The 27935-nt window shown below is 46.0% G+C and overlaps 10 protein-coding genes across 10 annotated transcripts; 4 read left to right on the forward strand and 6 right to left on the reverse strand.

Annotated features, from left to right (window-relative positions):
• Window positions 1–41: 41 nt before the first annotated feature.
• Window positions 42–1538, reverse strand: GCG54_00002941 (Fujikurins efflux protein; the record flags this gene model as incomplete). Its single annotated transcript, XM_045403021.1, has 3 exons — window positions 42–471; window positions 528–1102; window positions 1161–1538. 3 exons carry the CDS (start codon window positions 1536–1538, stop codon window positions 42–44), a joined length of 1383 nt encoding a protein of 460 aa, XP_045271148.1.
• A 465-nt stretch (window positions 1539–2003) lies between these two features.
• On the reverse strand, window positions 2004–3415 carry GCG54_00002942 (uncharacterized protein; the record flags this gene model as incomplete). Its single annotated transcript, XM_045403022.1, has 2 exons — window positions 2004–2490; window positions 2547–3415. 2 exons carry the CDS (start codon window positions 3413–3415, stop codon window positions 2004–2006), a joined length of 1356 nt encoding a protein of 451 aa, XP_045271149.1.
• A 571-nt stretch (window positions 3416–3986) lies between these two features.
• On the forward strand, window positions 3987–5185 carry GCG54_00002943 (D-amino-acid oxidase; the record flags this gene model as incomplete). Its single annotated transcript, XM_045403023.1, has 3 exons — window positions 3987–4465; window positions 4520–5056; window positions 5110–5185. The coding sequence occupies 3 exons, from the start codon at window positions 3987–3989 to the stop codon at window positions 5183–5185; spliced, it is 1092 nt and encodes a 363-aa protein (XP_045271150.1).
• A 5229-nt stretch (window positions 5186–10414) lies between these two features.
• On the forward strand, window positions 10415–11381 carry GCG54_00002944 (putative phosphoglycerate mutase; the record flags this gene model as incomplete). Its single annotated transcript, XM_045403024.1, has 2 exons — window positions 10415–10741; window positions 10794–11381. The coding sequence occupies 2 exons, from the start codon at window positions 10415–10417 to the stop codon at window positions 11379–11381; spliced, it is 915 nt and encodes a 304-aa protein (XP_045271151.1).
• A 395-nt stretch (window positions 11382–11776) lies between these two features.
• GCG54_00002945 (uncharacterized protein) lies at window positions 11777–14323 on the forward strand (the record flags this gene model as incomplete). The annotated part of the gene is made up of 1 exon (XM_045403025.1): window positions 11777–14323. The coding sequence occupies one exon, from the start codon at window positions 11777–11779 to the stop codon at window positions 14321–14323; it is 2547 nt and encodes an 848-aa protein (XP_045271152.1).
• A 956-nt stretch (window positions 14324–15279) lies between these two features.
• GCG54_00002946 (25-hydroxycholesterol 7-alpha-hydroxylase) lies at window positions 15280–17084 on the forward strand (the record flags this gene model as incomplete). Its single annotated transcript, XM_045403026.1, has 2 exons — window positions 15280–16031; window positions 16088–17084. The coding sequence occupies 2 exons, from the start codon at window positions 15280–15282 to the stop codon at window positions 17082–17084; spliced, it is 1749 nt and encodes a 582-aa protein (XP_045271153.1).
• Window positions 17085–18248: 1164 nt separating this feature from the next.
• On the reverse strand, window positions 18249–19500 carry GCG54_00002947 (uncharacterized protein; the record flags this gene model as incomplete). Its single annotated transcript, XM_045403027.1, has 4 exons — window positions 18249–18640; window positions 18692–18899; window positions 18950–19336; window positions 19393–19500. The coding sequence occupies 4 exons, from the start codon at window positions 19498–19500 to the stop codon at window positions 18249–18251; spliced, it is 1095 nt and encodes a 364-aa protein (XP_045271154.1).
• Window positions 19501–21352: 1852 nt separating this feature from the next.
• Window positions 21353–23255, reverse strand: GCG54_00002948 (putative sterigmatocystin biosynthesis P450 monooxygenase; the record flags this gene model as incomplete). Its single annotated transcript, XM_045403028.1, has 5 exons — window positions 21353–21373; window positions 21450–22465; window positions 22524–22710; window positions 22768–22985; window positions 23063–23255. The coding sequence occupies 5 exons, from the start codon at window positions 23253–23255 to the stop codon at window positions 21353–21355; spliced, it is 1635 nt and encodes a 544-aa protein (XP_045271155.1).
• A 1547-nt stretch (window positions 23256–24802) lies between these two features.
• Window positions 24803–25791, reverse strand: GCG54_00002949 (5-keto-D-gluconate 5-reductase; the record flags this gene model as incomplete). The annotated part of the gene is made up of 3 exons (XM_045403029.1): window positions 24803–25477; window positions 25543–25643; window positions 25713–25791. The coding sequence occupies 3 exons, from the start codon at window positions 25789–25791 to the stop codon at window positions 24803–24805; spliced, it is 855 nt and encodes a 284-aa protein (XP_045271156.1).
• A 449-nt stretch (window positions 25792–26240) lies between these two features.
• On the reverse strand, window positions 26241–27670 carry GCG54_00002950 (3-hydroxyphenylacetate 6-hydroxylase; the record flags this gene model as incomplete). Its single annotated transcript, XM_045403030.1, has 3 exons — window positions 26241–26581; window positions 26634–26940; window positions 27047–27670. The coding sequence occupies 3 exons, from the start codon at window positions 27668–27670 to the stop codon at window positions 26241–26243; spliced, it is 1272 nt and encodes a 423-aa protein (XP_045271157.1).
• Window positions 27671–27935: the final 265 nt, after the last annotated feature.

Raw genomic sequence — 27935 nt, forward strand, 5'->3', positions numbered from 1 at the left:
ATTTACGGATTTAGAGCTTGCTTAAAGAAACGACCTGGCATTCAAACCTTTTGTAGCTTGAATCCACCACTCTGGAAGTACCGCGCGGATGCGAAAACACCTGCTGATGCAAAAATGGCCAATCCGCAAAACAGCTGCAAGCCCAGATAGTCACCTCCCCGCGCATCCACAATGGCACTCGCTATAGGACTGCCCGTCAGAGCACCAAAAGATTGAAACGCAAACGCCGTACCAGTTCGAGCACCAATTTCTCTGATGTCGGAGATTTGAGCTATGAGGGTGGGTCCGATGGATGTAAGGCCAGATGAGCAGAAGCCGAATGCCGCCGTAAAGATGAGAATACCGGCGTCATTTTTGATCGGGATCCAGAGTGCCAAGCAAGTAATGCCCGTGAGGGTTGCGATCATGATCATGATGTTGTATCGGCCGACCCTGTCAGCCAACAAGCCCGGGACGATACGCCCGACGATCCTATGTCCACCAGGTTAGCAATCAAGGTATTTCAGCGACCGACATTGGCAACATACCCAACGGCGTGCATGATTGGCAGCAGGTAAATGACCAATTCCTCGTCCATGCCCTGAGCTCTAGCTTGTAGAATCACAAAGTTGTACGGAACAAACAGACCAAGAAAGACCAAGAAGAGTCCGAAGACTGTCGACATCATGGTTGGTTCTCGAATACCTCGGAAGTACTCCTTCATGTCTACTGGCTTTTGTTCTGGCTTGAGGCGAGATCTGACGGTGCAGTTGGCGATGATGAGGAGGAACAGAAACATGAAGCCAACGCAGCGTATCGCCCAGCCAAATCCAATCCTATCAATCAACTTGGGAATCATGATGGGCAAGATGATGCCACCGCAAGAGGATCCGGACATCATGACGCCAAAGGCCATCCCGCGTCGACGATGGAACCAGGTGACGAGGCAAGACATGGCGGCGCTGGTCACTGCACTCGCGCCGATGGGGCAGACGATGCCCTGAGCGAGGAAGAAATGATAGTATTTGGTGCCCAAAGACTCCATCATCATGCCAAACACATATGTGATGGTACCGCCGAAGAGGATCCATCGTGGCCCGTACTTGTCAAAGACAAATCCCCACTAGTCTTCACGTTAGCTGACAGTTCAATTGGTATTGTGAATTAAAGAATCAACGTACAATGATGGGCAAGAAGTTCATGGTCCATTGCATGAAACTGGTGATCCATGATACAGTGGAAGAAGAATACTCTCGAAGCGCATCATTGACGTAGTATGTCTGGAAAACGCCGATGCTGTTGCCCAGACCGTAGGTACATAAGAGAACGCACCAGCTGCCAAACAGCACAGTGAGAGCTTCTCGTCCACCTTCAGGAAATCCGTCGGCAGCCGCATCGGTCTCAGGAATCGTGGTCACGCCTTGTTCCATGGTTCTCGGGTCAACATGGCGTTCATGTTCCCCACCGGTATTCGGACCCGATGCGGGCGGCATTCGGGGCTCATCAACTGGCTCACCGGCCCCATTTCCCGGACCTGGAATCGTCGCTTTCTCCATCATACACAACACGGATATCCGGAAAAATCACCGGACGATTCAGAAACCGGCCGGGAGATGTTACCTCTAAAATTGAATTTGGCAAAAGAGCCTTAAATACCCCAGGTTAGTCTCGAGCAGACGGCGCTTGGAGTGGAGCCCCACGGGGAAGCTCCTCCAACGTTATTTCCATTACCTAAATGTGGACTGCAGGGTGAACGAATTTCCACCATACATACATGGTACTTTCGCTTCGCTCACCATGCCAACCCCGAATGACGCGAGCTTAAGCCCAGAAAAGTTCGGGCCGAGCCTGTGGAGACGCGTCCGGAGGTGTTGTCCGAGGCGGCGACTCGCGCATCGGGCGAAGTAACGGGCCGGAGCCCCGAACCGAACCATTTGGTCTTTGTCAGAATTTGATTGTTCTGGTTCTTGATTATTGAGGAGACAATTGAAACTTGAACTTTTCCATTCGTCGTCGACAACGACCTAGCTCATCGCCCTTTGAACGCCTTTGATCACTACCGCCAATCGCTCGATGCCTTCCACAATTTCTTCCTCCTCATGCCACGCCCAACAAAGTCTCGCGCCGCTGTAGTATGATTCCCTGCCCCTTTGCTCACTGTAAGGGTCATCAGGCACGCCAAATATCTGGCCAGGCCCAATCTTTAGGTTGAAGTCTTCAAAAGAAACCCGAGAAATTTCCGACGCAAAGTCGGCGCCGCCATCTCCAAAGGTTATGTAGAGGAAGAAGCCACCAGCGACACCGCTCTCTTGTGCGGCCTCCTCTGCAGCAATTCTCACACCCAGAGGATAGAGAACACGTTTGATTGTGTTGACCATGGCATAATAGCGCTGTTGGTAAGTAGGAATGAGAACTTCGTTGATGTGCCGAGTTAGAGCCCCATCCGCAAGCACGTTTTCCACGAAGAGGGAAGAGAAGTGAGCTTGCCCGCCACCTGAAGCGGTAGCGCCGCTGCAAACAAAGTCAATCTTTCGTGCCGTAATTAAGGGCATGGGCGAAGCACTTACACAGTACGGATGGCTGTGCAGAAAACGGGAGTGGCTTCAATCCAACCAAGCCTCATGCCAGGCGCCACGATCTTGGAGAAGGAGCCATTACTGACCGCATTCCCAAACGTCGATGTGCCCTCTAGCTCTCTGTCCACATCTACCAAGCGTGAGCTAGGCTTTGGAAGAGCTTCAGCTGAGAAACCCTCCTTCGCCGGCCACCGGAGCACGTCGTAGACATCGTCAGATATCAGCAGAGCATCATGCTTTCTCGCCAACTGCACAAGTCTCTTCCTGTTTTCCAAGGTCATGGTTTTCCCACTAGGGTTCGAAAAAGTTGGGATAAGATAGACCACATGGCGATACACCTTGGGATATCCCAACTTCGCCGACTTGCTCGGTCCTGAAGTCTTGTCCGGCCACGTCTCATCGACGTGTTGTAGCTCGCTTGCGAGAAAGTCAAGGTCCACGCCGTCCGGCCCTTCTGGTGCGCTTCTGATGCGACCCGCGAGACCTGCATCTCTGAAGATGGGGCATGCGAGGAAGTATGTAGGCTCGACCATCCAGACCGCGCGGGTGTAGACTGGGTCTGTGAACTTTTGAAGAATTGTCGCTAGGCCATTTGATGCACCATTTGTCTCGCCGATTCGAACGCCTGGAATAGAGCCGGCAGCCGGCTGGTAAAAGTCATTCAGCCATTTTCCGATCAAATCTCGCAGAGACGGCCTCCCAAGTCCAGCTCCATATCTAAGAAGCTCTTTCGCAACATCCTCTTGACGGAACAAGGAGGAAGAAGCAGCCTCAAGGTCTTTCACCGGGTGCAAGCGGGGAGTCGGCCATCCTCCTTGGAGATTAATAAACGAGTGCGGCTCAGAGTTGGTGATTCTCATGTTAGGCAGTTGGAGAGGTGTTGATTCTAAGTTGATGGTGCTCCTCCCAGGTTCAACCCATGTTCATAAAGGGGAGCTGGCGTTTTATCGCGGGGCTGGGATTCGTCGGCGAGAATGACGAACAGCGGGTCCTAGTATGCGAAATACCGACTATAAAAGACGACAGCGCATCCCAAGATTGGCAGGTCGCATGAGGCCGACATAGGTCGGGGGCTCCCCGACGCTGCATTCTTTTCGAGCCCGCGGCCACGGGGACATCTGACAGAGTGTTTACTTGAGAGATACTAGACTTACGGAGTTGATTCTTCCGTAATATGATGGAATTGTCACGACGGGCCCGATGCTTTCATCCGCGGAAATGTGGACCCAGGAAGGCCGGTGACGCCCGCAACCGGAGTCAACTTCCGGTCGAGGAACGCCGATTTCGGACTTGTTCTCGACGCGACCCCACAGCTATGATCGGACCATACCGCAATCTTTGCGGGACGGCACTGCGGCAGCGACATCTTGACTTTTTTGCCTGCCTCTTTGTATGCTTGGTCCAGATACCTCGACATCAAGAAACCACATCATGGTTACGAAGTCTTCGGACAAGAGGCACTTCGTGGTGCTTGGAGCCGGCGTAATCGGCCTCTCAACAGCGATTACCCTCCGAGGTAAATATCCATCAGCGCGCATCACTATTCTAGCAGAATACTTCCCCGGCGACTACCATATCGACTATTGCTCCCCATGGGCCGGCGCAAACTGGTGTTCCTCAGCAAGCGACAATGGGCTCCTCGAGTCATTCGACCGCGTTACCTTTGAGAGGTTCCAGGAAATTGCCAAGCACAGCCCTGAAGCAGGAATCAAGAGTTCTCCTCTTAGAATGATTTTTGACCAGAAGATTGAGGATGCCGAGATACTCAGCGAAGGAACCGGAAAGTTGTGGTATGATGATTTGGTCGGTGGTGCAGTCTCGCTGAACGAGAATGGGCTGCCTGAGGGGGCTGTGTTTGGACTAGACTTGCCCTCCACCTTTGTGGTCAATTCCCAGATTTACCTTCAGTGGTTGGTGTTACCCATCTCGAACTCAGATTGACCGCTATAATTAACTCGGCCCAGGCTTTTGGAACAATGTAGGCAAGGGGGCGTGTCTCTGCTCCGGCGTCAGATTTCCCACCTCAAAGAGGCTCGCATTTCAGCCGACGTCGTGGCTGTATTCAACTGCACTGGTTTAGGATCTTATCATCTCGGTGGAGTTGAGGACAAATCCATGTACCCGACTCGAGGCCAGACGGTGTTGGTTGAACAGCCCATTCAGCCACTGCAACGGATGTATTTCAGATCGCCTCGTCGAGTCGACAACGACACTACATATGTCTTCCAGCGTCCTCTCGCTGGAGGTATCGTTCTTGGTGGTTGCCGCGAGGACGGCAACTGGGACAAGAACGTGGATCCCGAGTTGGCGAAGAAGATTATGGAGAGATGCTGTGCTTTGGCTCCTGAGCTAGGCAGGCCTGAGGATCTAAAGGTGATCAAGCATGGTGTGGGCTTAAGACCAAATCGTAAGGGCGGCCCTAGAATTGAGGCCGAGAAGGGCGGGGATGGGTTGGTAATACATAATTACGGTGCCTCTGGTGCAGGATATCAGGCATCATGGTGAGTTGATCCGCAACAGCAGAAAACTGCGAACATGGCTAACATCAAAACAGGGGCATGGCAGCACATGCAGTGAAGTTAGCACAGGAGCAATTGGAGGCCGCGCCACAATTGGTACCGAAGTTGTGAAGTAATATCGATTAGTAGTATACCTTCGTAAGTATCCCCAGCGGAAGAAGGAAGTGCGGGGTACACTGCGAGGGAGCTAGCGATTGAGCATCGTTATTCTTCTCATCCGGCATGACTAGCTTTGATTTCTCTGATTTCTAAGGACGAAATTAGGCCTATACAAATAGTATATTCTCCCTGTAGATAGTACATACCAAACTACACAAAACGAGCTTTGGAATCTCCATTTGAGACTAGATCCTTGCGCGGATGGCGACACTGTGTGGGTGAGATGAAAAGCGCCACAACAGCGAGCACTGTAGCTCCAGCTGGAAGTGCGCCTAGCTACAGCAGCCTGCAGGGACGACTAGCTCAAATCAAAAATTTCCATATATACACACCACACTATAGAATAATTAAGTGAGGGTATATACTATAGCCTTTTTATACTGCTCTAATTAGTTAGAAATTTACTAATTATAGCGCTATATCCCCACCTATAAATACTTTCTAAACTAAAGCCCCCCTAGTTTAAAACTTCTTCTTCTTTTTTTCTCTAGGAGTTACCCTATATATAAATATATACCCCCCTTTATAAAAGTGTTTTTTTATTTTATTTTATTTCCTATTATTATTAATATATAGATACTAATATATTTCGTATAGTAGTATATATAACCGCCTATAATAGCTCCTATCCTCTTAATCCTAACTGCAATTAATAAGATAAAGCTCCCTAAGAACGCTCTAGCTAAGATACTATATAATCCTATATATAACTATATAAGCTTAACTATAACTAAATAGTTACTAAAAAGTATATATACTACTATTTATTTATATATATATAAATTTACTAATATATATTCTAGGTTTTAAGTATATTATTTTGCTTAAAACTAAATAGTTAGTTATAAATATACCTAATAGTATATACCTCTATATAATCTAATATAATCCTTAAAGTTCCTATACTAACATTTATATAGCCTTAGTATCTTATTCACCTTAGAGATTATTTATATATTAATAGCCCCTTCCTAATCTTTAATATTATCTATAACTAAGTTAGTAATAAAGTTTTTACCTTTATATATAGAGACCTTCTAAAGGGAGATAAGGTATATACTACTTACTATAAGGGAAATAGCTTATATAAAGGCTATATTACCTTTTTAGACTATAGCTATTATATAAATTACTATTATATCTTAAATAATAAGAACTACTCTATAAAAACTTATTATAAGTTCTATATACTCCTATATAGCTATAGTTAATAGTATACTAATATCTATAGATATAGATAGTATTAATACCCCCTAGATAACTCTAATTAAAGCTAAAACTAAATATATAGCCCTATCTAAGCCTAAAAATACCTATAAATAGCTATACTAAAACTAAGAGGAGTTTAAGGATAAGGTTAATATTAAACTAAGTAATAACACTATTATACGTAAAATTATAGAGATACTTAGTATTAGAAACCTCTATTTAACTATTAAAATCTTCTTTATCCTTATAAATAAGTATACTTACCTTAATATAAATATATCTACTCCTATATATAAGAGTTTATTACTAATTACTATAGAGGAGGAGGGTAAGATTAAACCTAAGTTATAATTAGCTATATATATCTATATATATATATATATAAAGGCGTTTAGGTAACTTCTAGTTTATATAGTATTAAAAAGGGTTAGCCTAAGTTATATACTTCTAGATATAGCTTTATAGGTAAAGCTTAAGCCTTATAAACCTATATATAGCTTTACGCCTTAATACTAGACTAAGTAGCTATTAATATAGCTTTATATTCTTATATATTATAATATAGTACTATATAAATCCTCTTAGTATTATTTATAAATATATATATCTATATATAATAGCTTAAAATACCCTAAAAGCAAATTAATTTAGATTAATTCTAGTTAGAAATCTTTATAAAGTTATAAGATAACTAGTTATATAATAAAATTATTATATATCTAATCTTAATATATTATATTTAACTCTTAAAAGTAACTTTTAAATAGCAACTTCAAAAATAGAACTTTTATTATAAATCTTATATAATCCTTACTTTAGAGTTATTTACCTATATTTAAGCGCTCTTTTTCTAATAATATCTCACTAATTTAAGTATTATTTATACTCTTCAGAGTAAGGGGTTTATAATAACTCCTATTAGCCTTATAGATTTATATTAGAAGAATAATATATATTAACACTAAAATATAGAATAACTTATAGCTATAAAAGCTTATATAATTATATTCTTCTAATTATTAACTTAAGAAGTATATATAGTATGAGGGTATAGATAAAAATATCTCTATATATTTATACGCTAATAAGGTTATCTTATTAGCTATAATATCCTCTATAAAGTATATTATAAAATCTTTCCTAATAATATTACTACTTATTTATAAGAGATATAATATAAATAGAAAGGTTAGATAACGCCTAGTTTAAATTTTATTTAGTCACTTAATATATATAATAAATTACTTTTATATAGCTTTAAGATCTATATAGGTATTAATACCTACTCTTAATTTATTATATAGTTTTATATTAGGATCTTAGTATATACATCTTATAATATAATAGCCTAATATCTTAAAGTTATTTTAAAGCTTAGCTATATACCTTTAATTATTTATTCTAATTATAGTATTAAGACTATAATTATAGCTAGAACCTATTAGTCCTTATTATCTTTACATAAGAAGATATAAAATAGGGAAGAAATTCCTATTAAATTTTAAGACTATTAGATCTTTAGAAAAAGTATTTATAATATTAAAATTAAAAGCTAATAGGAACACTTATATTAAGTATTATCTATTTTTTAGTAAGTATATATATTTATTACTTATATTTCTAAGGATTATACTAATATTATCTAAGAGTACTTTAGTTTATTATAAAGGTATAACTTATTTCACTTAGGATTAATTACTAATTATATTATAATATTATTTATCTTTATACTACTTATCTACTAAGACTTTACTAACTTTATATATATATAGAATTCCTACTACATTTATAAATAATATAATCATTCTTATATACTTAATAGCTAACTATAATATTTATTCTATTAACTAGATCTCTAAATAATATAAGACTACTTATAACTAATTAACCTTAAGTACTTATAGATTATATAAGATATTTTAAACTATAACTAAATTAATTTAGATACTTACTTATATCTAAGTATAGTTATACTTTATTAGGATATCCTATATATAGTACCTAATCTTCCTAATAATAGGTATTTAAAGGATAATATAATAAAGTTTCCCTAACTTAAGTAGTATCTCTTTTTATAAGAGAAGTTATAATAATATTACCTCTATTAAAGTTTACCTAAACTTATACTTCTTAATATACTAAGTAGTAAGATATAATAGTTTAAAGAGTATTTACTATTAAAAAGTATTAATATTAATAATCTAATATTAGAAGAGATAGAGAGTAAACTTAATAAAAGGGGGGGGGATTAAAGTAAAAAGAGAAATTTAAGATATTATATCTCTATATAAAAAGGATTTTTTTCTAATTTCTAGTTTTTCTATTTATACTATTCTATTTATTTCCTTATATACTACTATACCTTTATTTAGAACTATTTTTAGTTTAATCCCTCTTCACCTTAATTATTTCTTCTAAGTGAGGTTTAACTAGAGTATTATCTTATTAATTAAAATAAATAAAGTTTAAAAAAAACTATTTATAAGAGACTTCTTTTATAGTTACTTATAAAGGTATTCTAATAAGTGCTTTTACTAAAAGCTTCTAAGTAGTACCTATTTAGGATTAAGTAGAGATAGTTAGTTATTATTTAACTTTAATAGCTAGCTTAACTTTATTTTAAAGCTTAAACTAAGCTTCTTACTTTAGTTATTTCTTATCTTTTAGTATAGATTTATTTACTAGCTTAATCTCTTATTACTTTACTTTAGGTATTATTAAAATAAATACTTTAACTTATTTATAAACTTAAACTTTTTTAGATAAAACTTAATTAAGTGTTAGTAAATTAATAGAATTAAAGTAAATAAGTAATAAAGAGTAAATATTCTTCTTAATAGGTATTATAGTATTATATAAGAATTCACTAAGAGATATAGCTATATATACTTTATTAAGGTAGTAAGTAATATATATAGGGTTTTTATTATTAATAGGAATTACTTTCTATATTTAATTAAGGTATTACTTATCTATAATAAACTACCTAAAGATTACTTAAATTATCTCTTTATATAATTAGTATTTTATTACTAGGATAAAAGATAGCTAAGTTATAAAGTATTTAAGGAGGGGAATATAGGTATATATTAGGACTTTAAACCTATACTTATTAACTTCATAATATATAACTATATATAATAATAGAAGGATATTAATCGTTAGGGAGGGTATTAATATCTTCTTTATAGCTTAGATATTAGTTTTACGTTTATTCTTCCTAGTTATAATATAGCTATAAAAGGTTATAGTAGTCTAAATAGATATAAAGTTTATAAGGGTTAAAAGAGTAGGAGGTTTTATAGTTAGTTTTAATAGGATATAAATAGGAGGGACTTTATTAGTCTAAGAAAATTAAGAACTAGAAAAAAAGGATTTATACTAAATAACTTATATCTATAAGGTTAATTATATCTAAGATTAGAATTAATATAAGATTTATACTATATATTAAATAGAAAGATATTAGCTAAAGTTAGGCTTTAAGGTAGTATAAGCTACTATTTAGGTATTTAATCTCCCCTATAATAAGGAATACTATATAAGAGGAAATATTTTAAAGATAGTATAATTAATTAGGATTTAAATTATATAGGTTAAATAAAGTATATAATTTAGAAAAAAAGTTAGATTAATTAAGTATAAGTACATTCTTATTTATATATATATAATTATAATATAGTATTTAGTTAAGTACTGAAGAGAGCGTGAGTATAGTAACTTAAAGCGGTTAGAAATTGATTTGAGCTAGTCGTCCCTATAGGCTGCTGTACCTAGCACAGCCTCGATGAGACTAGGTATTTCCCGTAAATGCCATGACGAATATGACTGAGTCATCCAGATCATTGCCAAGTTAGCCTTCTTCGCTGCTTAATTATCCTCCATGCAACTTGTCATCTTCATGTCTTAGCATCCGCCCTTCAAGTTTTAATTCCACAGGGAAACTTCCCCGCACTCATAGCAGCGACGAAAATGACCGCACCTGCGAACCCTGTCTCTCGGCACAAATTTACGATTCTGCCGGAATACTTCATAGACTACTGTAAAAAAGCCGATGACAGTCCCGGAGGCAAAGCGACGACGCAACCTGGCCTAGGTCTGATTGACAAGGGTTTTGGAGACATGATCCAACGTCAGGAAAGCGGGGATACTAAGCCATGGGATCGTTTCGCGGCACACGTCAACCGACTCAACGATGAAAGTCCCGATGGGGTGGATTACAAAGTGCTTTACCTAACCAGGCACGGCCTCGGGTACCACAACGTCCAGGCGGCCAAGGTTGGGACGACAGAGTGGGATGTGAGCAACGTTTTCTGGTGACGGCGGCCCGACACTTTCTAACGAACAATAGAGATATTGGTCACGACTTGACGGCGATGGGGTCGTCACATGGCTCGATGCAGAGCTTGTCGATACAGGCATCACTCAGGCCAGAGACCTGGGTGCTTTCTGGAAGGCTGCTACAGCTGCTGAAGGAGTTCCCTTTCCAGAGTCATTCTACACGAGTCCCCTTCGGCGTTGCCTCGAGACTAGCAAGCTTGTCTTTGGCGATCTAGTCGAGAGTAGAGGCCAGGAGTTCAGGCCTATTATCAAAGAAGGACTGAGAGAGCGTATGACTGATCATACTTGTGATAAGAGGAGTTCAAGGACTTGGATCGAAGGAGCCTATCCCAAGTACATCATCGAACCTGGCTTCACCGAGGAAGATCAGCTGTGGAAGGCAGACCAGTTTGAAACCACGGAGAGTCATGTCACAAGGAAGCAGCAAGTTCTGGATGAGATCTTCTCCACCGATCCCAGCCACTTTGTGTCATTGACCGTTCACTCTTATGCCATAGCTGCCATCTTGCGGGTTGGGGGGCAGGAAGAGTTCCGGGTTCGAGAGGGCTCCAGCATCGCAGTGCTTGTCAGAGGAGAAAGACTTACGACTTCAACATGAAGTATCCTCTTTTGGTCGAAGATCACAGACAAATCACATAAACATCAAACTCCGTATTGATTCTGCTGCCGGAGAAAATGTATGGTAAATCGGGGCATCGTCCTAATTCTTTTACTTACTCTCTCAATTATGCACTATTCAGAGATGACTCTTTACTATTTTAATGCAAATGGTAATTATTCTACTACTCACAGCGCCTGTTGGTACAAAAGTACCTTCACATCTGAGGTGGATCAGGTCATGGCGCCTATGTTGTTGCCTAAACCCCACAATCAGTATTCTTACCTTATAGGTAGTACGCGTACCGACAATCTGTTGACTTGCAATATCATCGACTTCGGATTTACAAAAGCATATGGCCTTCTTGAAGATTACAAAAATCTGAGCTGGAAAGAATGGAGAGCCAAACCCACGACACTGCCACCAGGCCGTACCAGTACGAATCTCTGAACCACGATCAGTTGGAGTTTCGACTACTTCATCTCTTACCCGCGGACGATTCCGCCGAGCCGCTTGCATGCCGACTAGAGATTGTAACTGGTCGCACTCGTCCACATTTTGAGACGCTGTCGTACACTTGGGGAGGAGAAGCACCATGCGAACCTGTGCTAGTTAACGAGGCATACCTTCTGAATATCACGCCAAACCTAGCAAGCTTTCTACGACAGCGCCGAGACCCAACTGCAGATGTTACAATCTGGATTGATGCAGTGTGCATTAACCAGAATGACGTCGCCGAAAAGAACCAACAGGTGTCTGTCATGAGTGCCCTCTACATCGCTTCTCGCGCTGTCACCATCTGGCTTGGACCAGCAGCCGACGATAGTGACGTCGCGATGGAGAAGCTAGCGGTACTCTCAAGGTCAACTGTCTACAGCAGAATGCCTTCTGTTCCACCGGAGACGGCGGCTGCGATCGGAAATCTTCTCAATAGGCCTTGGTGGACCAGGGTTTGGATCGTTCAAGAAGTCTGCTGGGGCGCTCTCGGGGGCGGGCTGATGACAGCTACAGTTCGCTGCGGTAGCAAATCTATCAGCTGGCATGATCTTGTCCTCGCATGCGGGCGGATCAAAGTCCATGAAACCAGCCTTCGCCAGTCGATTCCCCATGTGGAAAGCGTTCTGCATCTCGAGTCGGTCCGCTGGAGTGGCGAGCATATCTATACGAAGGGTCACACCACGGGATTTGATCAGAACGACTTCTTGCAACTAGTTTCAAAGTATCGGCATTTTGACGCAACTGATCCAAGGGACAAGATCTATGCTCTGCAGGGAATGTTGAGGAACAGACCCGGGCTGGACACGACGCAGCTGCCTGTGGATTATGGCATCGATATGGAGGAATTGTACCAAAGATTTGCCATTATCACAGCAGTCAGAGCCCCTGGGCTAGGAATACTGCAACACTGTTCCGGGTCACTGGATGACTACTTCAGTGGCAGACCATCTTGGGTTCCTGACTGGTCTCTCAAGCGTCGAGAAAGACCTCTGCCCAACCGGGCATCCGAGGTCAAGGAAGCAATCCCATGGTGGGCTGTGCCGCAGCAGAACGGCAATACCATTGGCTACCCCACCACGCACAGCAAAGCGAGAGACATGGCACAAGAGGCTCTAGAAGACACAAGAGGTGTAGCGGTCGCCCTATCTCAAGCAGAGATATTGAGCGAACTACCACCAGACCAACCAGATGCTAAAAACACCATACAAGACCTCATTCGGCGAGGGGAAGTTGTGCTGACGTGCTTGCCAAGTGAGCCTCGCATCGATGCCGAAACTGAAGCAAGCATGTCTGAGATCTTCGATCGAATCATGACATCCAACGAGAGAATAACCCAGCGAGCATTCCTCCGGGATTGGCTTGACGAGACAAAAGAGAAACGACCGCCCTACTCTGCAGGAATTAGCCAAGCCACCAGCAGCACGCCGACATTCTCGCATGATCTCAAGAGCATGACTGTCGATGGAATTCTTTGGGACACCATCGAGTCAACACACGAACCATTCCCTGAGGATTTAGACTCAAACTGGGAGGCTTCTACTCACTTCATGATCGCTGTCGCTCAGTGTAAGAGTATGGCAATGATTCAAAACCATGACTTGAATCCATACGGAAGTGAGGATGCCAGAGAGAGCGCATTCTGGGATGCTTTGTTCGCTGGACAGGTTGTCGATTTATCAACAAGCCCTGACGATTGGCTTCCTCGCCTGCCGCCAGCATGGAGCAGTACAAAACCGCCGCTGACATCAACCAAGCCAGGTCAAGTGGAATTGGCTGAGATATCTGAAATCTTCAATAAAAATTCTCGGCCCACGAGAGATGCTGGTGAGGATAGAGACTGGCTGGCTGTAGGATTTGAAAAGTCTTTTGACCCGCAGTATTGGACAGAAGCAGAACGGCTCCAAAAGACAGAGCTATTCCAAGAGCTGGCGAACTTGTGGCACTCGCAGCCATACGATCTCTATCACCGCCCCTTCAAGCTTCCAGCAGTTGTACCGGATGCTTACTGGACTTGTCGCGTTCGGGACGATAAAAGAGCGCGAGCGCTGAGCGCCGCATCACGCTGCAAAAAATGGATCAACGGCATCATAAGTCCCGATGAACAGAGCGCCAAACGCAGGAGGAAACAAGCTCTTAAAACCTTCGCCAAGACACCATCAATCATTCCTCAGGAAACAGTCGACTTTCCTGTGGAGAAGTATGCTCTAGGACGTCGATTCTTTGTCACAACGCGCGGATATTTGGGCATTGGTCCTGCAAACGCTCATCCGGGTGATCATGTTGCTATTTTGATCAGCTCACAAGTGCCATTTATCCTCCGTGGATGCAAGGATAATGGCTACAGAATTGTGGGTGAGACCTATGTGTCCGGTATCATGAGCGGAGAGGCTGTAGATTTGCTTGTCAAAGAAGAGCAGGTGCTGGATCGCATCAAGTTAGTCTGATAGTCACATTTCACTGTCAACTTTCCTAAAATTCAAGTTTGGCTTCCAAAAGATCAGTAACACCGTCGGTTTGGTTGAGACAGCAGTCGTATTTATCGCCGTCATGCGTGGGGCGCAATCCTCCCGGGTGCGAGAGAGAGTCCGAGGGTCCGAATGTAAATAAGTGACGGATCGAGGAACCAAGACTGGGACTTTATAACCCAGAATTCGGGGCATCTTGTGGCAAAAGTTCACATAGTGAAATATCTCATGCCAGTCTCCATTCCAGAAGATCGTCTTTGCCATACGCTTCTACGCTGGCTTTGAAAGTTTCGACATCATCTTGCGGGCCTTCTTTCATGGTTAGGAGGGGGAAAAGGACCGAACCAACTAACCAACCGAGGAAAAAAAGAAAAAAGAAAAGAAAAACAAAACCCGAAACAGCAACATGGTACTTGTTGTGAATGAAGGGTTTTAGGCATGCAGCAGTAGCGTTGTGCCGTAAGACAAATTGGTGCGATCGTCTGCACTGATCTGGCTTCATGATGCACCAGCCCGGTTCCTAACTTGGGCCCGGAGGATAAATTAGCGAACATTCCACCAGAATTTGACTCTGGCGACCTTTAGGTGAACCTCAACATAGACTCCTTGTCGGTGTGAAACTCCGACAAGAATCAGAACATACAGTAAACGCCACCATGCCGACCCATACCGCTCCCCTTGATTCGTACGACGTTTACAGTGCCTGTAAGGTTTGCGTTCGGCTAGTAGGTACCTAGTGTAACTCCAATATTGATGGTATGCGGGCCTGGACAAGTACGATCAACAAATTTCCGGTTGCTCCACCGCAAGCACTGACCAATGCACCTCCTTTGAATAGTAAACACACCACGCTGAATCGCACAACGCGTCGTCTTCAAGGACGTGCAGACTAATTGTCCCATTGTGTTCTGTGAGTCTGGCCGTGCCGCATCAATATGGCTTCCATCAATCTGGCCGGGACCTTTCTCGCTAGCCATGGCTTTGATTCATGGTTGCTTCTTTTCTTGGCCGCTATTCTCCTCGTCGGCGGGTCCCAGCTTCGAGGTAGTTCTCAAGATCCGAGGGAGCCGCCGGCGTTGAAGCCGAAAATACCAATTGTCGGTCACATTATTGGTCTACTAGGACTGAGACAATATTACTATCGCCAACTTGGGTGCGTTGAAAGCCATATCCTGGGGTTTAAATTCCGGCCATCAGAAACACAACAGCTGACGCGGAGAGTGTGTGATCGCTGCAGTCAAGATAATCCCAACCTGCCAGTCTTTTCAATCTCAATGGGTGGCTCCCAGAAGATGTACATCATCAAAGATCCGCAACTGAGCCAAGTCGCTATGAGGAACAAGGCTCTAAGTCTGATTCCTTTTATGGCAGAGTTCGCAGAAAAGATGGTCGGCTTTGGGCCCAATATCATGAACCTGTTCCATCACCCTCCTACAGACGGTTCACTGCCGTGGACTGATGATCAGCATCGTTCTTATGCACCACTTTCTCCTGGGCCTGATCTGCTGGAGATGAATACCTACGTTTTGAAAAGAATCTCGCGAACCATCAACTCCGTTGGCCCACAATTCGAAAACAAAACTCTGTATTTGTGGTTACGAGATACTTTCACCAAGGCGACCTTGGGCTCTCTCTTCGGCGACGAAAACTCCCTGACAGCCAGCCCGACATTAATACAAGATCTCTGGTCAGTATTACACCCACCTTCTGTTAAGGACAAGCCCTAACATATCTATACGACAGGGACTACGATGCAGGACAGTCTCAGCTTCTCATGCAGCCGTTCCCTTCCATCACGGCACGACAAGCCTATGGTGGTCGTTCTAGGGTTCAGCAAGCCCTTAGGAAGTACTTTCGTGAGGAATTTAATCAAATTTCCAATGTCAGCGCAGTTGTCAAGCGGCGCGTGGCGGTCAATCGCAAATGGGGATTACCCAGCGACGACGTTGCCGATCACGAATTCGGAATGCTCTTTGCTAGTGTCACGAACGCAATTCCAACGCTTTTTTGGATGACATGCTACGTCTTTCGCGACCCAAAGCTTGTTGAGGAACTACGAAAGGAGCTGTTGGACATCGCCATCATCCAGGACCAAGACGAAACGGCCGCGGATGGACAAAATGGCATGCAGCTTCATTGGCCTCGCAAATGTACCTTCACCGTGGCGAAGCTCAGTTCGGCCTGTCCCCTTCTATTGTCAACATACAAAGAGGTCATGCGTTTGACGAACCGCAATGCCGGCACGCGCAGGGTTGTTGAGGACACTGTGATCAGTTACACACCGACTCCAGCAGTTGGGGAGACGGCGGCTACACAGTCATATATATTGAAGAAGGGCGCCAATGTCCAGGTTCCCTCCATCATTGCCAACTTTGATCCGGCTACATGGGGCCCAAATGCACACGAGTTTGACGCAAGACGGTTCTTGGCCGTGGACAAAGAACGAGAGCGCGCGCAGAGTCGTGCCTTCAACCCCTTTGGTAGCGGCAAGCACCTCTGCCCCGGTCGCTTCTTCGCCGACGCGGAGATTCTAGGAGCACTGGCTGCTTTGATCCTTGGATTTGAGATAGAGACGCCCGAAGGTGGCCGAGTTCAAGTGCCGCCTATCAAGAATAACCTAGCCGAAGCGGTGCCCAAGCCATTGCAGACTGTTCAGGACAACATGGTGGTGAGAATTAGGCGAAGACCTGGTTGGGAAGATGTTGAATGGGTCTTTGTTACGAGCAACGGGAAAAGCTGAGGGATTCTCAAAGTATGTGTTCAGACTCGAAATATGATTGCCATTCTCGAGTGCCCAAACCCTGTTGTATGGGCCAAGCTTGGTGAACTGGGTACAAGAAGTATGGTTTTACCTGATCGATATTCTTAGTTGGCGAATTACATACATCGGCGTTGTTCTGTCCAATGCTTGGGCTTTGCAGACGTGCCACAAATGCTAATGCCATTGTTAGAATATGACTGATGAGAAGCTCCTCGGGCTCGACGCGTTGATCTCGCGTGCTTTGCTGCAGGATACAAAGAACTGTTTCAACCATAGTTCGAGAACAACAAAACAGACGTTTTGTTCGGTGAAGGCTTTGTTGCTACCCCAAGGGCATACTAGGTCAAAAGGCGGCTTCGCTGGCCTGCTTGACCTTTTAATTAACGATTATCTTCACCATCAAGCAACATTCTATCTAAACATCGACCGACACCCGAGAAAGTCTACCGAAAGCAGAAGCCTAAGTACCCATCAAACAAGAACCATGTGCCAACTTGCCAAGGCTACTTGCGAGACCTGCCAGGAACCTCAGACCGTCTTGGTGGAGCGAAAGCCTTCAGATTCTCACCCCAACGCAGTGAACTTCCTGACCAACGAATTCCACTTTCCCTGCGAGAATGCAAAGCTGACCGGCAACGATTGCGGCTGGGTCCGTACGAAGCACTTCCAAACAACTGTGCCTGAATTGCTCTGCAAGAAATGCCAGGCATATCCCGGCGGATCTAATTACCGCGACTGGCTCGAGACCGACATTAAGCGCCGAGAGAACTTGGCGCAGTTCATTATGACTACCAAGCAGCGAAAGACTTGGTGGAAGGTTTATCTATGTTGAGTGACCTTCCTTAGGTGACACTACGTTGGCGAAAAGGACTGAGCAAAGCCAAACCAACAGGGAACATCTTCAGACTTCTTCATGAGCAATTGAGCATAGTCCTCTTCATTGCATGCGCGAGGCGTTATGATAAACATCGAATTATCATTATCTAAATTCAACAACCAAGCACTCTAATCTCTATGCAAAATCATTCTACTACTCATCTAGAAAGAATGTGATCAAGTGATCCGCTAGGCACGATCTTGATTTGAATAGGTGGCCCGGAAAATAGAGCACCACGAAGCCCATATTCAAGCTCAGCTATTACTTCAAAGCTTACCACTGTCCTGGTTGGTGAGGCTGTAGCTGTAGCTCTGCGAGACAGTGTAGCGGTCGCTGCCGCGGTACTGGCCGTAGTTGGTGCTGTACTTCTTGTCCCAAACCACAGTGTACATGGAGCAGTAGGTTCCCTGAGGGGCGCCGTTCTTGCTAAGGACGTAGGCGTTGAAGAAGTTGCAGGCATCGTAAGTGCCGTCGGACTTGGGGTGTCTCTTGTCATAGGCGGTAGTCGCCAGACAAGCAGCGGCGCACTGGCCGGGGTTGAAGGGACCAGGGTAGTATTTGGCTCCCATGTAATTGCCGGGGGCGTTGATGGCGCCACCAAGCGCGATGGGTCCTGAGAAGCCTTCTTGCTGTGGAGGCGGCGCGTCCTTGATGTAGCCTATAACCGTGTTAGCTCTGTTCTAATGACAAGAGAAGAAAAGAGACATACCGTTGGAACCCTTGATACCGACATGGAAATCGGCTCTCCACTGTCCAACGTTCGTAGCAGAGTTGGAATCGAGTTGAGCACCAAAAAGACTACACTTGATGTTGATGGTGCTCTTGGGGTCCTGGCAGATGTCATAGTCCGGTGAGTAGAAGGGATCTCTCTCATAGTAGAGGTTAAAGGCGTAGCAGAAAGGAGCAGCATCGCATTGCTTGGTATCGTCAGTCTCAATTATTAACAACATTCAAGATGGAAACTGACCTGCTGGCACAGGTAGGGGTCGTAGGTCTTCAATGTGGTAAAACTGATGTAAGTCTTGCTTTCAAGGGCCCCCGTCAAAGCCTTGAAGGAACGACTGTATCCATCAATAGTAGGGGCGGCGCTGGCAACGGAGTCGTAGACGGTGTTCGCCATGAATGCGTCGTAAGTGTCAGAAGTTGGCGTAGGCCCATAACCAGTGGGCTCCTTGGTCTTGCATCCTGAGTTATTGGGTGAAGCGTTGTCGCGAGCTGCGAGAGTCGAGTCCGGCGAGACGGGGTTCTGGGTGGCGTCTGCGGCAGCGGCCGCCGACGCGGAAGCAACATTGTAGGTCGCCTTCTCGCTGGCGACACCAACGGCCGGGCCGATCTTGGTGGGTTCGGGGGCGGCCTATACATCGGATTAGCTTGGGTGTCGAGATTGAAATGCTCAGATGGCCTTCTCACATCGAAGACGTCGAAGTCAATACCGTCCTGTGCGGCTGTGTCGCGGGCGACAATGGGATTGGCAGCGGCCATGCCAGCCACGGCAGCGATGATGACAGCGGAACGCATTGCGAATTTTGCGAGTTGGGAAGCCGGAATTGAAATGTCAGAAGCGAAGACGGACGAGATGATGAAGCTGGTGACGCTGGAGGAGTGGAGTGTGAGGGTGATGAGTGAGTTAGTCGAGAAAGAGGCCGGAATGTCTAAGGGTTTATATCTAAATTCAGACGCGCCAGCATGAATACATTCAGGACCTATTTTGCCGCTTGTGTCTGTCAGTGTTCCCTGCGACTGGAGTCTCCATGTCAACAGAGTCCCGGTGGTGCAAGTTCGGGATAGGGCCTAAATGGCGAGTAGCTCAGCTCAATAAGCCACCGGACGCGCCGCGCGAACGTTGGCGCCCTTTCGACTAACCGTCCTTGTCTGTGCATCCGGCAAGGCACTCTCAGCTTACAGTCTTCCGGGCATCATGCCCTTTTGGACAGAAATTCCAGCCTCTCCCGTACACTCGTCGTAATTTAAGGAGCCTCGTCATCAAGTGTCGATGCATCGCGGGAGCCTCAAAATAGCATGTCGACTTTCTGCTTGGAGATGCGATGTGGTTATGTCGAGACATCCTTGCTCGCGTCGAACAGAAACAGAGATCGACGAGACATAACCGTAAAACAAGCGTAAATCAACGGGGTTCTGAGTCCACATCTTTCCCGATGTTCTTTGTTTGCCGCCTGCCAAATCCCATCAAGCATCGGCTAGTCTGGAAGGTTCCTGGCTCTCGGGATCGTTCCACATTGCTGGGACGGGCAGCCTGCCGTTCTTCCGCGACCAGCTTCTGTGTGGCGACCAGCTAGCAATCCTTACGGTTAATGATACCTAAATCTGTTGTCCTCGCGTGGTTGGTAGACCCTGCGCTCAGGCGAGGGTGAATGGAGTTTCCAATATCAACAAAGGCCCAGCCATGCGTTATGCTAGGAGAAAAAGAATGGGGGCCGACTCCTGGTCCGCAGGCTACCTTCAATAGTCTCACGGTTCTAGCGACTAGATGTCAGGTCAGGCCGGCGACTCGTGTACGTCCTAACCATCTTCAGAGCTAGTGTGGCACGGGGAACAGACTTCACGCCCAATTTGTCTCCTCTTGCCCCGACCCTTGCCTGTGCGGCTGGACTGCAGCACCAATGTAGCCATATCAGATTGTTGTTTTTGGGGAGAAAAATACCGAAATCTTCCCCCATTGGCTAAAATCCGATATCGCATTGACCGCAGTCTCGTCGCATCTTTTTAACGCCCGAGACGTGCACTCTTTAGCTCCAGTCAGGGGGTAGCCCTGCCGGAAATTCAACAGCTTCATGCACGATACACCGCCGAGGAGACAATATTTTGAATGCAGGATACAATATTCCTGCAGCATCGGTCGTGATGAGAATCTGGCCATCTTCGGCCGCTCGACAGCGCCGATTCTTGGCATCGAGTTATTTCTTTTTTGCAGCTGGCCGCTAGTTAGGCAAGCTGATCGTTGGTGGCTTAACGACGTCCGTTGGACAATAACAAACAAAGAAAACAGCATAGGAATCATCCGTTCGAGGCTACATCTTTGACGTGATCTAGTGACAAAGAGAACACGCGAGAAACGGGCGTCAAAGGAGGAAAGGCTCAAGCCTTCCTCGTATGTCAAGGAACTTGAAACGTTGAGACCAGAGAGAACATGCGCTAGCTAGATTGGCTGGGATGTTTACTTCAGCTCAAGCGAGAGGCCTCGATGCCGAAGCTTCAACCATTCTGCCGACCACACAGAAATCAAGCTCATCACGATCCCCAAGCTCCTCCTGCCACGCGGTTCCAATTACACTTGTCCATGTCTTTGTCCCCACCAGTGGCCAAGACCCCGCAAACTATGAAGAGCGGTCTCGACTCTTCACCCTTACTTTCATGCAATCCACTGGCCGAGCTGTGACCTGTCGCGTCTGCCCCAGTTCGTTAGCATTGTTTACTAGTGAAAACCTGCATGTCAGGCAAAGACTCACATTGTAGAGCTGGGTGTTGGACCGGTGCTGGCCCTTCTCATTGATGATTGGCTTCCCGTCGACACCAAGCGTCGCCTCACCCAGCCCGACCTTCTCAAAATCATACCCGCCAACAACGCATGCCAGAATTACTCTGGCCTCAATATTCGCCAACTCCTGCCCAATGCAGTTCCTTGGACCCCGCTCGAAGGGTCGCCAGGCTGCTGCCGGAATCTCACTCTCGCCGGCTTTTCCGATACCAGCCTTCTCATCGTCGTTCGTTGCCATGGACGTATCGGTGTTCCCGAGCCACCTCTCCGGTACGAAGTCGTCCTTGGTACTCCCGTAGACCTCAACATCACGCTGGATCAGGGTTGCGCAGTTGTACAGTACCATTCCATCCGCACAGAGGCTGCTGCCATCTCGAAGCTGGATATGGAAATTTGATCCTGGAGGACACAAGCGTGCTGACCCAGCAGGAGGGTAGAGACGCAAAGTCTCCTTGATGACGGCAGACGTGTACGTCATCCTCTGCGTAACCTCATCTCCCTTCAGTAACAAGGCCCTGCGGATAGCTTCGGGGCTGAGATCTGGACCGAAGAGACCTTGCAGCTCTGCACGAAGCGTCTTCATGGCTCGCGGGGTCCGGGACAGCTCGTATATTGCCCATTGCAGAAGGATACTGGTGGTGTCATGCCCCGCAAACATGAAGGTCTTGAGCTGGTCTTTCGTGCCGTCAATGATCTCCTGGGTCAGAACATCGGTGTCGCTGAGGCTCAATGCCAAGATGCTCCGACTGGATACTGCCTTGGTTTTCTTCATGTCATCGAACTTGCTTCGAATGACATTTGTGAGGAAGCCGTCCACCTTCTCGGCGAGAACCTTGCGCCGTCTGTCTGAGAACAGGTTCTCGCACCACTTGAGCATGCCGCCCTTTTCTCTGTAAGAGAGAAGGAACTCTTTGTAGCTCTTGATGAAGTCCCCTTGCTGCTCTTCTGGGAGCTGGGCGCCTAGTTCAACGTCCATGGTCACGGCACCTATGGGGAAATCGTAAGTCATCATATCGAGAATGTCATGATCAACAACCAAACATACCTATAATATCAAATGTGAGATTGGTACAAAGCGGTTCCAGTTCAAAGACTTCGCCTGTCATTGCAAGCCTGTCAAGCTTAGCAACAAACGTCTGAGTATTTTCCAGAATCACGGGCATCAGGCTCATCAAGTGCTGTGGAGCAAACCCGGGGTTGAAGTGTTTTCTCATGTCTTTCCAACCCGGACCCTGAATCGCTATTCGTAAATTTCATCGCAGTACTTGGCGGACCAGATCCGAACTCACATTTGTCAACACAATTGACTTCTTTCCAACCAGGGGCCAGAGGTATGCCATAGTATCAGACTTTGGCGTACTATACGGCCACATTTTGGACTGTCTTGAGACCTGCTCGGCCACATAGTGGCTACGAATGAGAAGCATTGGTCGGCTGATGGGGCGGAGGTCGTAGAGCATGACTGGGGGGTTTCCCATTGTCTCACACATATCTCCCAGGGCGTGATCTAGCGGTTGAATTGCATCAGATGAAATGTTTGTGACTTCAGAATACTCCAACAAAATCGTAACGAGGGGCTGGTACCGATTTGGCATCCTTTCTCGTCGCGCCGCTGGTGAAATTCGTTGGTAATCTTCAGATGGCCCCACATTAACGATGGTTTCACCTGCGGGTAGTTCGCAAACTGCTTGAAGCGGCGGTAGTAAACAGCCGAGTAGAGGTAAAGCAGAAGAGCCGGGAGCGCTAGAAGCGCAATGGAAGAGAGATTGTTGAACATGATAGAAGACTAAACCCAAACAAAATGTAGAGAAGCACAAATACAACTGCTCGCAAGCGAAGTCTGTGGCGGGTAGCCGCGTACTTTAAAAAACCAGTCCACCTGATTTGCATCGGGGTTAAAGTCTTCCGTTTCAGCTGGCGCATGGACGAGCCGCCCACCATCACCAAACACGACCCCATCAAACATGGCGATGCAAGACACTCTAGCTGGGTAACGTAACTCAGGGATCGTGGTTGGCTAGAAACGACTCTCGTTCGCGCACTAGAGTGTGGCATGCAGATAGACGATCTACACTAACACTAAAAACTCGTCATGGAATTTGGACACCAGCTTGACTGAGGGGTTGTCATTCGCATGGCTAGGACGTTCTGAGAAAACATCCGCTGGGATTGGTCGGTCTTTTGGAGCCAGGTCGAACACACCATCTTTCACTGGCAGGTCGCATGATGGACCGAGCCAAGAATTTCTGTCAGAACCTTGAGCGCGGGAAGGGTGGCAACCACACCCTTGGCTCCCGCCAAGCATTCCATTGGCACTTGCACGATGCTGAGGGGCTCCTCCAAAAAGCAAACAATCTAGTAAGGTGACACCAGGCACTTCAGTTTTCGTCAAGTAAAGGATGATCTGTGGGGTAGCCCTTTAGACCGGTGTGAGGTGCTCCAACCAACTCCAAACCTCGGCTTGGGCCGACTAACCGACTAACACGAATACGACGAATTTCATTCAATCAACATGGCTAGTTTGCGACATTCACAATTGTTCTTTAGATTGTGTGTTGAAATCTTTCTTGTCGGTTTCGGTCCTTGCAAGGATGTATGTGTGTGACTGTCTGTAGAGAAAGACAACAGAAACTCTCGTACTCGGACGGTAACGCTAAATTCTCGGTGAAGACGCGTAAGAATGTAAACAATTGGCTTCGAACTTGCAGTAATGTACTGAAAAGTCGCCCTCGTCACCTGCTGGACTTTGTCTAGTCCATGAATGCGGGTCTGGTAGTGAACCTACAGATTTCTCGCACTTTGAAACCCGAGACCCGAGTACGGCCAATATCCCTCCATCACTTCCAAGTCTCAACTTTGGATTTGGGCTGTAATAAGAGCCTTAATTGGTGGAAAAGACAGGGAAGCCGATACATCTTCGACGAAAGTGCTACAAGCTGATCTCAGTAATTGATTTTCAGGTTACAATACTTTATGGGATTATCTCATCACCATGGATATCACTCATCAACTCCGGGACGAACATAGTTCGTCGTCTGCGTATTGGGCATTCCCCATTTGGGTCTCTAAGCGCCCAAAACAAGCGGCATAGAATTTAGGACAGCCACCGTCGCATCGCACTCGCTCTCGAAATTCTCGCAGATACCTATTTCCACTTCATCAGAGTATGGAGAAGTGTCATAACATAAAACATCACCTTCTCCGAAACAATGGACAGGCACTGGCAGGAGAATTGAAGCTGACATCAAAAGTCAATTGATTCTCTTATCCGCTTTCGAGATGGCTAACACTTTTCACACATGAAAACGTGTATGCACATCCATCTCAGTATGACGATGGCACGACGGCGAGTCTGCCACCATCTGTAATGAGCACGTTGCCGTTGGTATAAGCGCCGGCCCTGCTGACCAAGTACAGCACCGCACCAACCATATCCTCTGCATCACCAGCTCTCTCCTCGGGGATTGTTGTCTTTGGCCATCCATCCTTGTGCTGCTCGACGGTTGCTGTCGTCATCTCACTCGGATAGAAGCCGGGTGCGATGACATTAGACCTGATGTTATACGGGACCAGAACCGTGGAGAGCTGCTTCATCATGTGAACCACTGCCGACTTAGACGCTCCGTACGCGAAACCCATGGGCTGTCGGTTAAACGCTCCAATGCTACTGGTTGCGATAACTTGGCTTCGCTGCTTGAAGTTGCTGCGTTTATTTCCCTCGTCCAAGAGTTCGAGGAACGCCGTCACAGTGAAGAAGACACCAGTGGCGTTGACGGCGAAAGTCTTGGTGAACTCTTCGGGGTCCCAGTTCCAGACGAATTCGCGCCACTGGGAGATGGAGGGATTGGCCGGCATGCCCTTCAGCGCTGGGCCACCAATGCCTGAGTTTGCGATGACGACATTAACGTAGCCGTGTGCCGACTTGATCTGCGAAACAGCCTTCTCAAGATCTGACTTGGAGGTAACGTCCCCCTGAATGGTGCGAATGTTTCCATGCTTCTGTGTCATGGATATCACGTCAGATGCGGTCACATGCGGTGGTTGATGGCGGGGCGAGAACATACAGCAGTGCTGGCGGCTTTGTCCAAAGCTTCCTGTCTTCTTCCAATAATATACACAATGGCTCCATTCGCTTCAAGACCCTGTGCAATCATGAGTCCGATGCCTGTGTTGGTGGTTCAGAGGTGAGCTTCAGGATCCCGTGATGACGTAATTATGAACGATGATGATATACCTGTTCCACCGCCTGTAACCACGACAATGAGGTCCTTGACGCTGAACAAGTCAGCAGCTTGCAGAGATGCTGAGGTCATTTTTCGATATTCTCTATGCGATTCTTCTCTAGAGATTAAATGATGAATGACATGTGGTGTTGTAGTTATTGAATAAAGGGTGTCTCGTAGTTCGATGACCTCAGCTTTTAATGATGATCGTTAGGTGGGGTAAAAGACGGCCCGCACGAACTATGGCGACATCCGGCTTCTATCTCGCCCGACCGTCGCAGAGTGTGCTTACGAATTGCTGCAATATTCGGGGCTCATGCGCCTTATCTGCAAGCTACCTCCGAAGTTGGGATGTTCTCCATCTTACAGGACGGGTTGCCACTGAGGCGTTTTTGGGGCGCTTGGACATCGGTAAATCAAACAGCGGGATAATATGCGACATCTCAAGAACTTGATGCGGGGGCAACGAGTTATACACTCTTCTACCACTGAACTATGCTTGAAATGATGCCCAAAACCGCGAACTGAGCCATTGATCATTAAGCTGTGCCATCTTCGCGGCTGTTGAGCAGACTTTCCAACTCCATGTCCCTTCTTGGCACGAACCGGGCCCGAGAGCCCTTAGGCGTCGCCACAAACGCCAATCCCTTCAAGCCCTTGATTGGATCTATCTCATCGGAAGATTGCCCATCGGCGGGAAAGATCTCAAAGTATGCAATCAGATGAAGGAACGCAGTGTACAGGGCGTTGTGCGCCAGATGAGATGCAACGCACATGCGTCCGCCGATGCCGAAAGCAAATTGATGAGCGTACTGGTCAGGTGCGTCGGGGAGCCAGCGCTCAGGTGCGAAGACATCGGGCTCGGCAAACAAATCCAAATCTAAGACCACATTAGATGAAATCCACCACATCTGCATTGTAATGAAGCTCACCTCTATTACAAGCCCAACTGTTAAGAAACACGAGGGTGTTAGCAGGAATCGTTGCGGAGCCCCAAGTGACGTCGGTGTATGTGGCCTTCGGCAAGGCGAGCTTCAGGACAACGAAATAGCGACCGATCTCTTTCGTGAGAGCATCTATGTAATCAACCTTGGTAGAAGCATAAGAACTGGACGGCTTCTGCAAGACTCCCGAGTCTTTAATGGCTTCGTATGCCTTCCTCTGAACGTCGGGGCGATGAGCTAGAAGTAGAATGGCCCAAGCCAGGGTCGGCTGATTGGAATCGGCACCCTTAGAGACCTTAGCATTGGGAACAGGTTTCGAACGTCAAGAACGTCGGGTGGACTTGGGCCTGATATGACTCGTTGCTCCAAAGAGTACTTACTGCCATCATACTCAAACTAACGCTGATCAACTCCTGCCGAGTAAGTGTTGCAGACTCCGGATCTCTCAGCACAGCCCCTTGAATGCAAGGCTTATCCTCTCCTCGTTCGACCTCTCCTCTCAGCTTGTCCAGTAAAGCATCATTGTACTCTAGCCTTCGACGTCCGATATTCGCAGCATGGTCCCTAGGGCTGGAATTGAGACCCAAAACGTTGGCGACTGGTTCCCAATACCGAAGAAGAGGGATGTAGTTGGCATAGTTCTTCCCGGTATCTCGGAATTTGGAAATCTCTGACTCCACATAAATAATTTCGGCTAGCAAGGGATCATCTTTGAGAGATGTCAAGTTAGACACGCGGGTGCCGTAGTTGAGGGTCAAACTAAGGTTGAGCGCGAATCTGCGGACAGCAGGGCGAAAATCGATCGCTACCGAGCCATCTCTACTTTCCGAGTAGAGATCTCTGAGGAACTCTCTTGCCTCTAAGTTAAGAATCGGCGCATAGCTCTCTACACGTGGACGGTTCAGTGCACCAGCAGCAGCCTTCCGACGACGCTTGCAAGATTCGTCCCAAGGGCTTGTACCGATACTTGTCACGGCTTTGCTGACTTTCTTGTGGAAGACGTAAAATGTCGGTCTGGAGTTCATCGCATTGCGCTGTCCTAAAAAGAGTTGCTTCGCAGACTCCGCCGTGTTAACGACCACGGCAGTGGTGTTTCCAAGTTGGATTTGGAAGACGGGTCCGTATATCCTCGCCCACTTCCTATATTTCTCAGCAGGAGTCTCTGAGGAGTTCTGGTATTCAGTTAGAACCCTATTAAGCACTGTTTTCGGGGGAGGGGGCTTGGTAGATACTTGAAATAAATTCCCAACCACAGGCCAGCCCGGAGGTCCCGGGAGACCTTTGATTCGG

Source organism: Colletotrichum gloeosporioides, assembly GCF_011800055.1.
Source record: "Colletotrichum gloeosporioides strain Lc1 chromosome Unknown consensus_4, whole genome shotgun sequence".
Taxonomy (NCBI): domain Eukaryota; kingdom Fungi; phylum Ascomycota; class Sordariomycetes; order Glomerellales; family Glomerellaceae; genus Colletotrichum; species Colletotrichum gloeosporioides.